This window comes from Kryptolebias marmoratus, linkage group LG20 (assembly GCF_001649575.2).
Source record: "Kryptolebias marmoratus isolate JLee-2015 linkage group LG20, ASM164957v2, whole genome shotgun sequence".
In the NCBI taxonomy this organism is placed as follows: domain Eukaryota; kingdom Metazoa; phylum Chordata; class Actinopteri; order Cyprinodontiformes; family Rivulidae; genus Kryptolebias; species Kryptolebias marmoratus.
The window spans coordinates 467,917-483,654 of record NC_051449.1 but is presented as its reverse complement, the minus strand read 5'-3'; the positions used below and the strand labels follow the sequence as shown (position 1 = coordinate 483,654).

Sequence of the window (15,738 nt, the reverse complement as noted above, 5' to 3'; positions counted from 1 at the left end):
GGGGGAGGGGGGAGGGGGGGAGGAGGAGGAGCAGCAGCTAAAATTTATCTAATTTTTTTCAAACACGAGAAGAAACCAACTAACTAACTAACTAACTAACTAACTAGCAGGACTGAAACAGATGAAGGATGTCTCTTCATGTCGGCTCTGATTGAAAATAATAAATTTAATATTATATATATAAATTTAATAATAAATTTATTTAAATTTATTATTAAATTTATTTAAATGTATATATTAATAATTTATTTATTAATAATTCCTTGAAGGAATGCCTATCGCCCGCCGCTCAGAGGCTGTTTTTAATGACTCTCAGCTACTACCACAGCAAATGTCAGACAACGAGTTACAGACAGTTTGCTGCGGCGGCCATCTTAAACTTTGTTGACTTTAAAAGTTATAAAATCCATCCGTGATAACTGGAAGCTGGAAACTCTTACCTGTAAACAGCCAGGTCCAAAAGAACCGAGCCGGACTCTTCGTCTTCAGTTAAAGAGAACTCCAACCTGAGAGACAGAAAATATACAACGAGGTTTGTATTTAATACCTTTAAAGATCTCACCAGAGGAACCAGAGGAACCAGAAGTAGAGAACCTTCTCAGGTCTTACTTGGGCTCGTTGACGTTCATCACTCGTCCTTCAGCTGTGATCAGAGTCCTCGGAGTTTTCAGCTTCTTGTCTTCGTCCCTGCAGAGAAACACGCCGACAGGAAGTAACAGGAGGTAACAGGAGGATAGAGAGGGACTATGTGAGTGGAGAGGGGACGAGAGGGGACGATGTGGGAGGACGTGGGCAACAAAATAATCTGCACCCTCAAGAGTTCGGTTCTACGAGCCGTGTGCTGTGATATTTTAAAGCGTCCCACACGTCTCTCTGGTCCCAAACACTCAGATTTCTGTCCACCTGTCCTGTCCTCACAGCTCTGAGTGTCCAACAGTCCCCCGCCTGGTGAGACGCTCCTAAAGCTGAGAACCTTTTGACTCGTTTGGATCTTTTTTAAACAAACTCCTCGGTGTCAGACAGACGATGGCGTCCCGGTCCGGTTCTGTCACAGAGACTAATTCAGTCCCGTCCCGGCGGTCCGGCCCGCCGACAGGAATGGAACAGTTCCTTCATTAAGATCCTCATTAACCCGACAGAACCTGCTGACGCTCGTTGGAGGCCAGAACAAGACGTTCTGCAGAACTTTGACCTCAAAGCTCCAAAAGACTGAAGTTCTGAGAGATTTGTGGAGGAAAAACAAAGAAATGTGTCTCTGATGAAGTGAGACGAGCTGCAGCTTCAGGTCTGATAACATCATGCTTCTTATTTTTATCTTTTTATCATATTTTAATTTGAACTCAGAGAGTTTCTGTCCAGATGGTTATAGTTGTTAGCAGGTGTTTCAGGTATTTCAGCGCCACCTGGTGTCTGAGGCAGTAACTGCAGTTTGAGTTTCCAGAGAACAGAGAAATAAATAAAGTTAGGTCACTTACTTCTCCTCCTTCGTCCTCCTCCTCCTCTTCTCCTGCAGGTGGTGGTGAGCCTGCAGACGAGACTCGGGGCTGAAGGAACACGGCGTGTTCCAGAACTCCCGCTCCCGTTGCTCCTCATCCAGCTCCAGGTTCTCCGGGTTCTCCTGGTTCTCCTCTTTAACAGAGTTCCTCTGCGCCTCCTCTTTCTCCTGCGCTCTCCTCCTCAGGTACGCCTCCTCCTGCTCCCCGACTCGTCTCCTGACCTCCTCCAGGCCCTGAGCGGCTCTGATCCGCTCCGACCGGCTGACCTCGGTCCCATCCAGCCACTGAGGACACAAAGACTCAAACTGATCTGAATGTTTTCTTCAGAATCAGAGATAAAACTTCATGAAGGTGAGTTTTTATTTACTTTAATCTGAGGCAGCGCAGCCACAACGAACTGCCTGTAGCCCTCGAACTCGGTGCAGGGGTTCCCCACCAGGAACAGCTCCCGCAGGTGGATGTTGGCCTTCAGAGACTCCACGCTGCTCAGGAGGCCCACGAAGTTCACCGTCAGGTCCAGCTTCTGGAGGCTCTCGCAGCCTGGAGGCCGAAACAAACAAACATCACGTCTGATGGTGAAACTGATCTGATCCTGATCTGTTAGTGCTTCACAATTCCACCTCTGTGGGGTTGAAGGCACTTTAAAAAACAAGAAGGTGAATTAATTTATCCTGTTTTTATTAACCTTTTAGTATTTTCACTCCAGAAATAAAAAAAGTCACCGAAAAGAAAAGAAAAGGTTCATGATGGAGTGAAAATAAGAGTCCAGATGAATCAAAAACATCCTTTTTTTTACCAGGATGTTTTTATTGAGGTTCTTGTTTTTCCTCCTTTCAGTCAAAGAATAATTCCTGATGGACTAATAACTCAGATTCATCTGATTTCCTGCTAAATCCGAGTCACCTTAAAGACCGTCACATCCGGTGTGTTAGTTTAATGAAGTTAGGAGCGTCATCCTTTGCTCTGATGTTGTTAAAAGATGACAGATTTAGAAGCTAATCTGTGCGTAAAAATTAAATCTGTTTGACTCAAACGTGAATTTTGATCCCAAAGACGTGAATCCTGTTCCTGACACTGACCTCATTTCATCCATTATAGTTTAATAAATAAACATAAAGAAAATGTCATTTATCTAAAGAGGAAAACTTGGTGTTTAGTTTGTAAGAAGGTTGATTTAAAACAAAACTCTGTTTCAGCAGATTCAGACATGCAACCACAGAAATCTCCTTTTAGGTTTATATATTTCTGTAAAGAGTCATAAACCCGTCAGCCTCTGATTTTCACCAGACTTTGAGTTTGTGTTGATCAGTTAAACTCAACTTTGTCTCTTTTTCCTCAGCGAACACAGAATAATAAAACACACATCACAACTTCAGCAGACAGAAACAACAGGAAGAGACACACATCGAGCCTAAATCTGCAAATCTGAAGAGAGAAGACAAGCTTACAGACAACTGTGGGCCTGAGATGACATGCTGCTTTCACATAAACTTTGTTTTAAATAATAAATCTCAAAAATTAAACAAATCAGTCACTTGTAAAGGTTTTTATGAAGCTCTGATTGTTTGAATCTGTGATTTTGTAGCTGTTAGAGTGAAACTTTAAGTAGTAAATGGCCCTTTCTGGAGCTGACTGTTTGTTTTAGTTTGGTGCACTGACCTTCGAGGTTCTCAATGACTTCAATGTTGTTCAAGGCCAGATTTAAATATTCCAGCTTCTTCAGGCGACCGAGATTCTCTGCAAACCACCAAAGAGACAATAAACCAACAACGAAGCCCAAAAACAAAACGCTGGATCTGACCTCTGGGTCAGACTGAGCAGATGTTACCAATTCTGGGGATGAGGTTGTTCTGCAGGTAGAGGATCCTGAGGTCGCGGCACCACCTGTCGATGTGTTCGATCTTCTCGATGTCCTGCTGATGCAGAGTAACTTCCTCCAGAGACAGAATCAGGCAGTCGTTATGCTCGGCTCGCCGGCGGATCAAATCTTCTGTGACTGAAGCAAAAACACAAGGAGATCGTTTAAATCAGCATCATCACATCACCAACATCTGGCTCTTTATTAAAAACACCATCTAACACTGCTCCAAGCTCCCGGTAGCTTCTATTAACCATAAAAATGATCTTAGCCTCTTTTCTGGTTTAGGTCTAATCCAGTTTAATCACATCAGTAAACACAGGAGTTAATTTAATTTACAAGTTTAGTTTCTGAAGACAATCATATTACACCACAGCCTACTTTGTAACCTTTATTTACAGAAACTTCTCTGTTTTATCTGAAATAAGTTGCAGCTGTGGGTTAAAGCTGTTAGCATCAAAAACTGAAACTTTTCAGTGACTCATAAGTTCAGGAAGTGTCTGGCATTAACTACTATAGTTGTTACGAACTACTAACCGAAACTACTACCTTTTGTTTGGAACTAGACTTTGTTACCCGACGGGTAACCAATTAGCATATTAGCTTATTCACCTAGCTAATTAGCAGCTACCAACTGTTAGCTAATTCCTTCTTTTAAAGCTGCAAAAACTTTACTGTAATAAATCATAAGTGTTTTTTTAAAAAGCTAACAAAAGGAATAAAAACATATATTTTTAAAAATTTTTAAGCTGTTTTTTTGTGTTAAAACCTTACTGCGAACCATCTCCGTCTCCGTTGTGGCCCGTTGCTATGGAAACCGGCAGTCCCGTTGCGTTCGATGACCGCCGGAAATGTTATCTTCCAAAGTAAAGTTACTCAGAAAAACTGACGTTTGCAAATAAATAAATAAAAAAATAAACAAAGCAACAAGTAGCAATGAATTTGGATCATAAATGTTTTCTAAAATTACCTAAATAAAAAGTTGAAATTATGAACTCGAGATCTCAAGCAGATTGGTGTGTATTGTTACGAACTTAATGTTTTTAGCAGCTTTAAATAAAAATCTCACTGATTAAAGCGCAGGTATGTAGAAGTCGATGTATAAAATATTCTGTTGTTTGAAAGTAACCGATTTGATCGAATCGTGGGGTAAAAATTCCTGTAAAATAAAAGGACATCTCAGCGTTAACGAAGAGGAATAAATCTATCCGAGTTTTATTTTGAAAGTGGTTCTGGCGGAAGGGGCGGAGCTTGCGGTTAAACTCCATAAACAACAACAGCAGCGGAGCTTCCGCCGCCTGTCCGACAGGTGAACTGTTATTCGGTTAAAAACAGCGCTCACCGGGCGGTGTTTCCTCCCCAGCGTTTGTTCCTGACATTTATTTTATTCATTCTGCCGGTTTTTGGTCAGAATGACGACTTTGAAGGCGTTTCACACTCAGGTGGCGTCCATCATGGAGGCGCTGACTAAAACGGCAGCGGCGGAGATCTGCCGGCTGGTGGACGACAGTTACTCCGTGCTGCAGCTCGAGATCTCCCGCAGCCACAAGGAGAACGAGGCGCTGCGGAGGAAGCTGGAGCTCATCGAGTCCATCATCGCCCGCGGGCACCGGAGGGACGGCGGGATGCTGGGTCACGGCGGGCCGGAGGAGTGCGAGGCTGGCGGCGGGGGGCCGACGGGTTTACCCGCCGGTGAGTTCCGGGCCTTCAAACGACAGAGCCTCGCGAGGGACAGCCGCTGTAGCTAAATGCCTAAAAGTCTGAAAAGTCCTTATAGGTGGCTGCAGATTCGACCCAATTCAAGATGACTTTAATAAACACAGCAAACACTAGAACTCAGTCAGAATGTGGTGTGGTAGTAGCTGAGAGTGATCCTCAACACACAGATCCCACACAAGGTTTGATCTAAACCGATCTGAACTTTGAAACTCTGGTTTAAAATGGTAAATGCTAACGGTTGAACCACAGACCATGAACGTACCTCCACCGTGTCCCACAGACGGCTGCTCCTCCGGACTCCTTCTGCTCGTTTTTATTTCTTTAAATGACTCTGTTTCTGCACCTGAACCGAAGCGTGTCTTTAAGTCCCTGAATGTTGCGTTTTGTCCACCCAGAGCGTGTCTCAGAAGACGACCCGTCCTCCCTGCAGCTCAGGATCTCCAGCGTCCGAGGATATGGCCAGCTTCCTGTGCTGGAGGCGACGTCAGAAGCTTCTCCCGACGCAGCGGAGGTGAGACTGATCAGCGCCGAGCGGCTGCTGAGGTTGGCACGTGAGGCGGCGGGCGATATGCATTCCTCCTGTAATGACTGCGTTCCCCTGAGAGTAACTGAGGTTCTTCTGTTTGGTCGTCTGTCAGGATTCTCTGTCAGCTGCTGCAGACGAGCCAATCAGAACCCCGCTGGACGTTGTCGTCATCAAAGAGGACGAAGATGACGTGAAAGACAAGATCGCCCCCGAGGAGCTGCTTCTGAACGAAGACGGTGAGAAAACAAAAAACCCGAATCCTTAATGTGAGCCGCAGAAACGAGGGGAACCCGTCAGATCTGAAGGTTTCACAGCAGCTTCAGATCTTCTGCTGACGGAGCAGCTTTTAATTTAAAGTTTAAAAACAAAAAACAGATCAAATCCAGGATTCAGAAGCAGAGAATCAAACACCAGCTCCACATGTTGGTGCAGATCAGGGACTTTATTGAGTTTTTATTTTGGATCATCCTCAGTTGAACACATAATATACCCTAAGTTCAAATATTTTAGTAATGAAGTAAAATGGAGTTAATCTTTAGATATTTAAGCCTTTTTATGAAGCGGTTGTTATATAATCACTAAGATGAGCCTCTCTTTACAAACCCAGTCCAGCAGAAAACTTGATGTTTGGTTTACATCAAGGATTTAACCACTTCCTGCCTACTCACAAACTCAGCCCTGTGACTACCTCACTGAGCAGCGACAGGTTTCCTTACAGATTCAGTTTTTAGCAGGAAGGTTTCTCCGTCTTTAGGTTCTCTCTGAGTTTCTGAGACGTGTTCTGTGTTCAGGAACCGAGGCGCCGCCGTCACAAGCAGACGACACCGAAGTGGGCCCGTCCTCCTCGGCTGCAGACCTGCGGGTCTGGGACCAGAACAGTAACGGACTCTCTGAGCATTTCGGGTCCCACAGTGCACCGGCGTCTCCGGGTCCTTCAGGAGCTACAGGAAGCAGCTCCTCAGACACCATGTTGGATTTTGCCTCTGAGTCCGACAGTGACGCTCCGTCTGTGGCCCACCTGAGGAAGCACTTCCTGCTCGGGTCGGGGGGAAGTCCGGCCTCTCTGGCCGGTACCTCTGACCCAAAACAAAGACTGTCCCTGATCGGTTCGGTCCCCTACGACTCAGAGCTGGATCTGGGCTCCTCGTGGACCAACCAGGGTCTGCCCAGCATGGTGCCGGTCCCTCTTCGGCCATTTCTGAAACCGGACCAGCCGCCGGCGGTCCTGGCCCTCGGCGGATCTAGACTGAACCCTCTGGACCTGAACAGGTTCTTCAGGGACCGGCGCTTCGTCTGCACCTTCTGCAATAAGTGCTTCTCGTCGTCGCGGAGCCTGGAGACCCACATGCGGGTCCACACCGGCGAGCGGCCGTACAGCTGCGCTCAGTGTGGGAAACGCTTCACGCAGTCGGGTCACCTGAAGACGCACCAGAGCGTCCACACGGGGGAGCGACCGTTCGCCTGCGAGCACTGCGGGAAACGCTTCGCCGCCAAGCAGAACCTGAGGATCCATCAGCAGAAGTACCACACGGCTGAACGGACCGCCGCTCCGGTTTAACTCAGGAGGACTCTGACACGGTTCTGAGACGAACGGACCCGTGGTTCTGTGAGGCGCCGAGCCTCGGACTGATCATATTTATCTTTTTAAAAATATTTTAAAAGGGAAACAGTTGCTCTTGCACAAAAACTGCTGTAAGCGGTACCTGGTCCTGGTCCTGGTCCCAGTCCTGGTTCTGATCTTGCATTAGAAAAGAGTTTGAGCCGTTTTCAGGTTTCATTCGATTTACTGTAACGACCTGTTTGTTCACTAGTAAATGATTCTTTCTCTTAATTTATTTTCCTTAGCCATGAACAGGATGTGTGTGTGTGATGGTGTGTGTGTGTGATGATGTGTGTGTGTGTGTGTGTGTGTGTGTGTGTGTGGGGGTATTTCACTGCTGCCAACGTTCAGATTATAAATCTGACATTAAAAACGAGCGCTGCAGAAAAGAAAAAGTTCAAATCTCAGTTTGAGTTAAGGTTTTTGTTTCTCGGATCGTAAGTAAAGTTTACAGGAAGCTAATAAAGTTTCAAAAAGAGAAAAAGCTGAAAGTGTTACGATGGTTGGACTGATTCTGACGGCCTTCATCCATCAGGAGGACTTTTTGTCTCCAGGCAGAGACTCTGATGAAGAACTCGTCTGGTTTGTTTCTCTTTAAAAGACGAACAGGAGCGAAGGTTCAAACCCCAGAATGAAATCTTTCCTAACCCACTGTGAAGCATGACAGGGGTAGCATCATGCTCTGGGACTGTCTGGCTGAACTGAAGACAGCCTGGTTCTGTGATGTTCTGGTTCTGAATCAGACAGAGAATATTAACCATTCTCAGCAGAGAAAACAGAAACATGTTCTGGGGTTCCTGCTGTCAAGATGTCAAGATATCTCGAATTACGTCATCATTTGAGATATCTTAAATGTATTTTTAAATAGGAGAAATGTAGTTTTGACTGGTGAAAATTAAATTATAGATATCTTAAAAGCAAATAACGACTAGACAAAACTAAATTAAAGATATCTTGAATTGTAATTACGGATGTGTGACAAATCCAGTGACGACATTTCAGATCTCTTGAAAAGAACATTGACTCGTCAAAATGTAACTGAAGATATCCTGAATTATTATTCTTACGAGTCAGAATGTAAATACAGATATCTTAAATTACAATTGTTGATAATCAAAATTTATTTTTGTCCCGTCAAAATACATTTCGACATTTACGGATAGTCACACAAAACCAATTTTATGTTAAAATGGCCTGCCATACTTCAGGGCCACCATAGTTTTGTATCAAATTCTGATTTGTTTGTTTTTAAAATATATAGATACAAAAAAAATCACTTTCAATCGATTTAGTTTAAAATTTTAACGTGTTTATCTAAATAACATTTTGACTGGTTTATTTCAGGAGTTTATATTTTATTTATTAAGTTCAGTGTTTTAGTTTATTTAATTTAATATGTTTTATTTTTATGTCACGCTGCTGCTTGACTCTTTCCTTGACTCGATACAAGTCTCTTATTTTGAAATGTAACTTACTCAGGAAGTGACGTAAGCGATAAACAATAGTTTGTAGTCCAGCTTCGCTGACGGTTTGTAGTCCGGCGGTTCGGTTGCTGCAAACGCCTCAGGTTCGTGTCCTCGGTCAGCAGGGGGTCCGGTTCGGTTCGGCTCGGTTCTGCTCGAGAGGCGGGATGTCCGTTTTAAACAACAAGGCTCTGCACGAGCAGCTGTCCATCATCATGGCCGCCTTGACCAAAGCGGCGGTGGCGGAGATCTGCGAGGTGGTGGACGAAGGCTGGGCGGTCCTGCAGCTGGAGGTCAGCCGGAGCCGCAGGGAGAACGACGACCTGAGGAAGAAGCTGCACCTCATCGAGTCCATCGTGGTCCGGGGCGGCGGCGGCGGCGGAACCGGCGGAACCGGGCCGGTTCGGCAGCCGGAAGCCCCGCAGCAGCAGCGGGACAGGGAGCGGGGCGAGGCCGCCTCCGGAGGAGCTGCGAAGGTAAACACAGGCGGCCATGATCGAGCCTCTTATCAGTATTATTGTTATTATTAGGGTTTATTGATGATTTATATTCAGATTTTAATAGTTTGTCTCATTCAGAGCGAACAGGAAGTCTTAGTCTTCATTCAGATGTTCTGTAGATTTAATTAAAAACAATCAAAGAACATCTGCAGCAGCTTATAACCCAGTAAGAACAGATGTTTATTTTTCTGCAGTTCCACTCTGAGGATTTGATTAAACTCATCAGGTTCTGTGAAAACCTGAAAAATAACCCAAAATGATTCCTTCATTATCCTCAGATTTACAGATTTAATAAGATTTCTTCTTCTCTTTGAGTCATTATATTAACCAAACTTAACAAACTTCAGATCTGGTCTCGGCTGTAAAGCTGCTCATGTTTTAGTTTAATGATGTGAAGAAGCGGCGGCCCGTCAGGACCGGATCTGACCTCCACTCACAGACCGTCACTCAGCTGTTTTCATGTCTGCAGTTTCCTGACGTGGTTCTGATTAAAGATGAAGACTCTGACAGCAACGACAGCACGGAGGAAGGTGAGCAGAGATGTTTAATATTTACCTGTCAGATTATATAAAACCTAACAGAATGACTGTTTGTCCCGACAGGAACAATAACAATAAAAAGGTTTATTATCAGTGAATGTTGGTGTGAAAACTTGCCCGATTTTCTGTAAATTGAAGCTTTATTTTTCTCTTCAAGGCAGCAGGACGTCTGCAGATGGCGGCAGAGCGGCGGCGGTCCCGGCGGCTCCCGGCAGCCGGCGGAGGCGGAGGCGGCGGCGCAGTCGAGGAAACGGTGAAGATCCTGAGAAGTCTTCATCGTCTGAGCGTCAGCTGACTGCGGGGACGCAGCAGAACGTCTCCGTCTTCTCGCTGGACTCTCCTCGCAGCGAGCCAGGCTGCTCCGGGCAGCTCCTGGAGGAGGTCCAGATGGACGCCAGCGAGTCCAGCTGTTCGTACTCCGCTCCGATGGACCCGGACGTCCACCTGGTCCAGAACTGCTCCCTGGTCTCCCCGAGCTCCGGCAAGCAGGTGTACTTCGGCGGCGCTCTGATGGAGTCTCCATCGCACCGAGTGGACCTGGACCTGGACCCGGCCTGGACCGAACAGTCCAAAGGTCCCGTGAGGTTTGTGGACGGAGACGCCTACGGGCTGAAGCTGATCAGCGTCTCCGGGTCCGGACCGGCGCCCGCAGACTGTCAGCCGTCCGGCAGCAGGAGCGCCACGTTCCAGTACGAAGACGGTGCCGACGTGCTGACCTTCGGCCTCTACCGGGACCAGCCGGGCCGGGCCCAGCCGAGCGCCGGCGCCCACAGGAAGGCCTTCGTCTGCTCCGTCTGCAACAAGTCGTACGCCAACAATCAGAACCTGGAGGTCCACATGAGGATCCACACGGGCGAGCGGCCGTTCAGCTGCGATCAGTGCGGCAAGAAGTTCACCCAGTCGTCTCACCTGAAGTCTCACCTGAACGTCCACAGCGGCGAGCGTCCGTTCGTCTGCATGGTCTGCTCCAAGAGCTTCATCGTCCGCTACAGCCTCAAGCTCCACATGAAGAAGAGTCACCCCGGCAGCTGAGCGCGGTTCTGGTTTAGGAACATCTTTGTTCTCATATTCTCACGTCTCGTTTCTCTTTACGTCACACAAAACAAGAACTTGTTGTGTTTCTGATCTGTGGGTTCAGAACCAGAGGGAGAAAGTTAAAATAAGAATAAAAACTCAGCAACGTTCCACAAGAGAAGCTGTAATAAAACAGATGTTCCTTTTCTTTGAATTTAAACAGATTTCAGCTGTTTGGTTTGAAATCAGCCGTGAAGAGAAACTTTTTAAAGTTCGGAATAAAATGGTTGCAGATCTTTGATGGTTTTAGAGACTTTATCGACCGTCAGGCTAAAACATTAAAGAACTTAAAAACTAATAAAACACCTTGGGTTAGCTGTGGCAGCCATCTTGATTAGGGTTAAAGACACATCCAGTGATCACTTTGAGTTTTATTCATTTACATATTTTGCTTAAAAACTATAAATTACACAGTTGCCTGCTGCCAAGAACGTGGTGATAATAAAAATAAAAGGAAGTGGCCTCTGAAGTTGCTGACATCTAATAAAACATTTAATATAACATTTTACCTTTTTCTTGTTACTTTTTTAAAGTCGTCCCTCATTTGTTTAGTTTTTGTGTTTTAGGATAAATAAATACTTATCCTCTAGTTCTCTGACATCTTTATTTCTCTTTTTTAATAAGTTTGTGATATGGAATTACAGGATATATTAAAGTTTTACTTATTTATTTGCTGTTTGTGCTGGGAGGACTCTATAAACAAATATAGTCAACATTTGTTGTTGTTTTTTTAAATACATATTTTGACAAACACATAAAAAATTAAATATAAACTCTGAGCATTAAATGTTTTTAAATAAAGAAAATGAAATGAACGAACAAAGTAAAACAAGTGATACAAGTTTTTAAAAAGTTGGGATTTTCACAGAAACGGAAAAATGTTTATTTTTGCGTTTCGTGTTTGACCCCGGAAGCGTTCGCGCATGCGCACTCAGAGTCACTTCCGGGTGCGGATCGCGCAGTGACCGCTGCTTACTTGGGCGAGAGGCCGCGTTCAGGGAGACAAAGACTCGGACCGTCCCGGGGTTCAGGATGCCTCCGGCCGCCACCTTCCACGCGCAGCTCGCCTCCATCATGGAGGTCCTGGCCAACACGGCGGTGGCGGAGATCTGCGAGCTCGTGGACAGCGGCTACGCGGTGCTGCAGCTGGAGATCAGCCGGAGCCGGAAGGAGAACGAGGTGCTGCGGCGGAAGCTGCGGCTCATGGAGCTCCGGGCCGCCCGCACCGCCGCCCTGAGAGCCGCCGCCAACGGGACCGGAGCCGCCGCGCTGCTGCACACGAGCGGCCGCCCGCGAGTCCAGCTGCTCGCGGGGTACGAGCCGAGGAGGCTCGCGACACCCGCAGGTAACCGCTCGGGATGGCGCGAGCCTTCTGCGCATGCGCTAACCAGACCTGAAGTTTGTTTTTTTTGCTTCTGTCAGCAAGAAAAACGGTGAATTTCAGCGATTTTTAAATTTCTTAGTCATCATTTTCACACTACGATGTTCAAATTTAGATTCAGAGATACCAGAAAACTGCAAATGAATTTTAAATATGTTCCATAAACGACATAAAACAAAAAGATCGAGTTTTCCAGCTTGTCTTCTTGTCAGAAGGCAGCAGGAAGAACATTCATCTAGTTCTGGTTCTGGTGAGGTAATAATAACCATCTCAGTTTGCTTCAAGTCCAGAGTCAAATTTTAAAGATTACAAAAATTTATCTCAAGTTAAATCAAATTAAAATTTACACTGAAAGTTAAAAAGGTGAGCTGTTGGAGTTAATGAGTCAAAACTAACCTGGGACTCATAAAACAGGTCAGAGGTCAAAGTTTACAAACTAAGATTTAAAGAACAATAATAAGCAGAATGTTGATTTACTGAAAGGGGTTCTGGTAATGATCCGTTCAGCAGAACCCGTTTACTGAAGTCAAAAGTTTCCACGTTTTCTTCACCAGAACTCGTTTATCATTAAATTATTAAAAACAAACTTTATGTTTCTGCTTCTAAAGACAGAGCGGCGCCGACCCGGTCGTCCAATCAGGAGGCTGGTCCAGCGGCGGACCCGGGACAGGAAATCGTGCTGCAGACGGTGAGTAGAAGAAGAAGAGACGCGCCTGCAGCGTCGTGACGTTTAACAGTTTCCTCTGATTCCAGCTGTCCTCGGGAGAGACGACGGCTGTGATCAAAGTGGAGGACGACGAGGACGGGGACGAGGACAGGGACGAGTCCTGGTCCCAGTCTGAGGCGGACCGTAAGTCTCTAACAGAAACGGTTGATTTTTAGGATTCAAACGTGCGGTCTAACCGCTGCGCGGGTTTCTTCTGCAGGACGTTTCTGTTGCAGCGGGGAGGTGCAGGCGGAGACGGAAGCTTCGTCCTCGCTGGTCAAACAGGAAGCGGCGGCTGATGGGGACAGCGGCGGGGTTTCGTGGACGAGCGGCGAAGTCAGCTCCACCTCCACCCAACACGCCCTGAACGCCAGTCAGAACCCAGAGGCCGCCGCCTACGACTCTCTGGTGTTCGAGCTCCAACACGTGTCCCAGAATCCCGCCGCGAACGTTTCGGACGATTCAGGCGGCGGCGGCTTCGGTTTCAGCAGCGCCGAAGGGGCTCTGCCCCCGGCCCAGCAGAGAGACGCTGCAGGAGGACAGGGCGCCTTCATCCGCAGGGACGGGTGGCGTCTCCAGAACCGGGTCCGCAGGGACGCCTCGGGGGGGAAGACGTTCGTCTGCACCTTCTGCGGGAAAACTCTGGCCTGCCTCAAGAACCTGAAGACCCACATGAGGGTCCACACGGGCGAGAAGCCGTTCGTCTGCGCGCTCTGCGGCAAACGCTTCTCCGACTCCAGCAACCTGAAACGCCACCAGAGCGTCCACACCGGCGAGAAGCGCTACGGCTGCGTCCACTGCGGGAAGCGCTTCGCCCAGTCCGGCTCGCTGAAGGTCCACATGAGCGTCCACCGAGACTGCAAGCAGTTCCGCTGCTCCTTCTGCGGCAAAACGTTCACCTCCGGGGGACACCTGCGGAGACACGTGGCGTCCCACGCAGGAGACAAACGGTTCGCCGCCGTGACGCCGCCGGGCCGCACAGAACTCCTGACTTCCTGAAGGTTCTTCTCTCGGCTCAGAGTTAAAACTGTAAAATATTTCCTGCAGCAGAACAAATCTGTCACAGACTTCCTGTCGTTTTTAATAAAATCTGTTTGTTGTTTTAAATCGTGTTCATGGAAACGTTTCTCCTTCCTGTTTCTGTTCAATCCAGATTCAAACGTCAGATATGAGTTTAATTCAGGATTATTCTGTAAACATTCAGACCCATCGGATCAGAAAACATCTGCAGCTGGAAATGATCCTTTAAACTTTATTTAACATAAAATGTTTATCTGACAACAAACAGGAAATACATTAAATCCTAAAACAAACCAAAACTTAGTGTTAGTAAAAGTAATACAGAGTAACAAATACTTTAACTGTTAGTGTTATTTTTTCTTTTACAGATTAATAATTTAAGATAAACTTCGTAACAAAACCAATAAAATAATAATAATAATATAAATGATATTAAGTGCTAGTTTCACATCTCTAACCTGGAACAGGTGCCGTCAGAATAAAAGATTAAATTCTTCTTTTCTGTTTTGGAATAAAAACCATTAAAATCCAGACTTTCAGGTCAGAAAAACAAACATGTTTTAAACTAATTATTCTGCAGTTTAACTGGTTTAAATCACAAACAACACGGAGGTTAATAAGTGCAGCTTTTAGTAAATATTCATATATTAAAACAGATTTTGGCACTTTGAACTTCCTGCCCGTCTAAATAAAGTTTTATCAGAATATTCAGGCTGATTGTCTGATCTGTTCATTCTTTCAGGTTCTGACTTCATTTAACCCCAAAAGTTTAAATAAATCTTATAAAACAAAAATCTAAAAATTATTATTAAACGAGATTCTTTAAACCTTTTAGTTTCTTTTCCTTGAACTAATTTCTCAAACAGTTAAAACTTCTTTACTGGATTTAAATCCTCCTGATTCAAACATCTTTAAAAGTTAGAAACTAAAAGATAAATATTTCAAAATAAAAGCTTGTGAAAAGTTATTCATCTCGTTTTTTTTTTTAGGTCACATTAAAACATCCGTTCAGTATTTCTGCCTCATTTTATTCCTCAGACATTATTATTAATTATTTTATTCATATTAATAATTATTAATAAGCTGATCTGAAGGCACCAAAAACCCTGAAGAGTTTTAAAACATTAACAGTAAAGCTGTATTTTTATCACTTGGATTATTTTTACATTAATTTAGATTTTAATCTGAAGAAGCTGGAAACACTTTAATTTAAATATAATTTATGATCCTTTCTGCGTCAATAATCAGATTAAAGTAATAATCTCTTTAAATGATTTAAAAGCTGATTTTCTGACAGAAGTTAAAGCTGCAGCTTTTTTTACATTTATTTTGATGCATTTACAAAAATCCCAACTTTTATTTATTTTTTTGTCCTTTGATTCAGTTTTAGGTCTGATATAAAAGTTTTACAGTAGTTTGTGTCTCTGAGCTCAGTTTATAATCAGGACGATGCTGGAGACTTTCCCTCCCTGACCGATGATTTGAAGGTAAAATAAAGTTTAAATTGGTTGTTTTTGAGCTTTCAGAACCTTCAGCTGCAGCTGACTGGCAGCAGAACTGTTCCGGCCCGACCCGGTTCAGTCCGGTCCGGTTCGATCACTCGTTCCTCGATGTGATGACCTGAAACAGAAGCAGAGAGAAGCCGTCAGGTTTCTGTCCTGCTGCAGGTTGGAGACGCTCACAGCAGCTCAGCCTCACCTCCGTCTTCGCTCGTCTCCACTCCCCCAGAGGTCCGGACTTCATCACGACTGGAACAGAAGACAGAGTTAACACATGGATGGATGGATGGATGGATGGATGGATGGATGATGGATGGATGGATGGATGGATGGATGGATGGATGGATGGATGGATGG

At 45.3% G+C, this 15,738-nt stretch overlaps 5 protein-coding genes across 7 annotated transcripts in view; 3 read left to right on the top strand and 2 right to left on the bottom strand.

Moving 5' to 3' along the window:
- Positions 1-4,240, bottom strand: part of lrrc6 (leucine rich repeat containing 6) — a 14,595-nt gene extending 10,355 nt beyond the window's left edge. For all 3 annotated transcript variants that reach the window (XM_025002231.2, XM_017439125.3, XM_017439126.3), the window contains exons 1-7: positions 4,129-4,240; positions 3,325-3,492; positions 3,156-3,233; positions 1,864-2,036; positions 1,476-1,780; positions 610-687; positions 441-506 (exon numbers count right to left, since the gene is read on the bottom strand). In XM_025002231.2, the coding sequence (XP_024857999.1) occupies positions 441-506; positions 610-687; positions 1,476-1,780; positions 1,864-2,036; positions 3,156-3,233; positions 3,325-3,492; positions 4,129-4,138 (878 nt within the window). In that variant the 5' untranslated portion in view covers positions 4,139-4,240. The remainder of the gene's footprint in view (positions 1-440; positions 507-609; positions 688-1,475; positions 1,781-1,863; positions 2,037-3,155; positions 3,234-3,324; positions 3,493-4,128) is intronic.
- Positions 4,241-4,642: 402 nt separating this feature from the next.
- Positions 4,643-7,430, top strand: si:dkey-7l6.3 (zinc finger protein 784). Its single transcript, XM_037981989.1, has 4 exons — positions 4,643-5,046; positions 5,469-5,584; positions 5,712-5,835; positions 6,391-7,430. Exons 1-4 carry the CDS (start codon positions 4,767-4,769, stop codon positions 7,155-7,157), a joined length of 1,287 nt encoding a protein of 428 aa, XP_037837917.1. The 5' UTR covers positions 4,643-4,766; the 3' UTR covers positions 7,158-7,430.
- A 780-nt stretch (positions 7,431-8,210) lies between these two features.
- LOC119618059 (zinc finger and BTB domain-containing protein 20-like) lies at positions 8,211-11,364 on the top strand. Its single transcript, XM_037981990.1, has 3 exons — positions 8,211-9,138; positions 9,632-9,692; positions 9,859-11,364. Exons 1-3 carry the CDS (start codon positions 8,830-8,832, stop codon positions 10,731-10,733), a joined length of 1,245 nt encoding a protein of 414 aa, XP_037837918.1. The 5' UTR covers positions 8,211-8,829; the 3' UTR covers positions 10,734-11,364.
- A 333-nt stretch (positions 11,365-11,697) lies between these two features.
- LOC108249630 (zinc finger and SCAN domain-containing protein 21) lies at positions 11,698-13,974 on the top strand. The gene is made up of 4 exons (XM_025002235.2): positions 11,698-12,120; positions 12,765-12,844; positions 12,910-13,006; positions 13,083-13,974. The coding sequence occupies exons 1-4, from the start codon at positions 11,808-11,810 to the stop codon at positions 13,859-13,861; spliced, it is 1,269 nt and encodes a 422-aa protein (XP_024858003.2). The 5' UTR covers positions 11,698-11,807; the 3' UTR covers positions 13,862-13,974.
- Positions 13,975-14,098: 124 nt separating this feature from the next.
- The window catches only part of tmem71 (transmembrane protein 71), a 13,091-nt gene continuing 11,451 nt past the window's right edge, over positions 14,099-15,738 (bottom strand). The window contains exons 10-11 of the mRNA XM_017439119.3: positions 15,581-15,630; positions 14,099-15,502 (exon numbers count right to left, since the gene is read on the bottom strand). Of these exons, the coding sequence (XP_017294608.1) occupies positions 15,479-15,502; positions 15,581-15,630 (74 nt within the window). The 3' untranslated portion in view covers positions 14,099-15,478. The remainder of the gene's footprint in view (positions 15,503-15,580; positions 15,631-15,738) is intronic.

Excerpts from the sequence above, each read along its gene's own strand:
- si:dkey-7l6.3 (XM_037981989.1), top strand. The coding sequence starts at position 4,767 with ATGACGACTTTGAAGGCGTTTCACACTCAGGTGGCGTCCATCATGGAG. Across the intron at positions 5,585-5,711 it reads CTTCTCCCGACGCAGCGGAG|GATTCTCTGTCAGCTGCTGC; the intron begins GTGAGACTGATC and ends GTCGTCTGTCAG. Across the intron at positions 5,836-6,390 it reads GCTGCTTCTGAACGAAGACG|GAACCGAGGCGCCGCCGTCA; the intron begins GTGAGAAAACAA and ends TTCTGTGTTCAG.
- LOC119618059 (XM_037981990.1), top strand. The coding sequence starts at position 8,830 with ATGTCCGTTTTAAACAACAAGGCTCTGCACGAGCAGCTGTCCATCATC. Across the intron at positions 9,139-9,631 it reads CCTCCGGAGGAGCTGCGAAG|TTTCCTGACGTGGTTCTGAT; the intron begins GTAAACACAGGC and ends TCATGTCTGCAG. Across the intron at positions 9,693-9,858 it reads CAACGACAGCACGGAGGAAG|GCAGCAGGACGTCTGCAGAT; the intron begins GTGAGCAGAGAT and ends TTTCTCTTCAAG.
- LOC108249630 (XM_025002235.2), top strand. The coding sequence starts at position 11,808 with ATGCCTCCGGCCGCCACCTTCCACGCGCAGCTCGCCTCCATCATGGAG. Across the intron at positions 12,121-12,764 it reads GAGGCTCGCGACACCCGCAG|ACAGAGCGGCGCCGACCCGG; the intron begins GTAACCGCTCGG and ends CTGCTTCTAAAG. Across the intron at positions 13,007-13,082 it reads GTCCCAGTCTGAGGCGGACC|GACGTTTCTGTTGCAGCGGG; the intron begins GTAAGTCTCTAA and ends TTTCTTCTGCAG.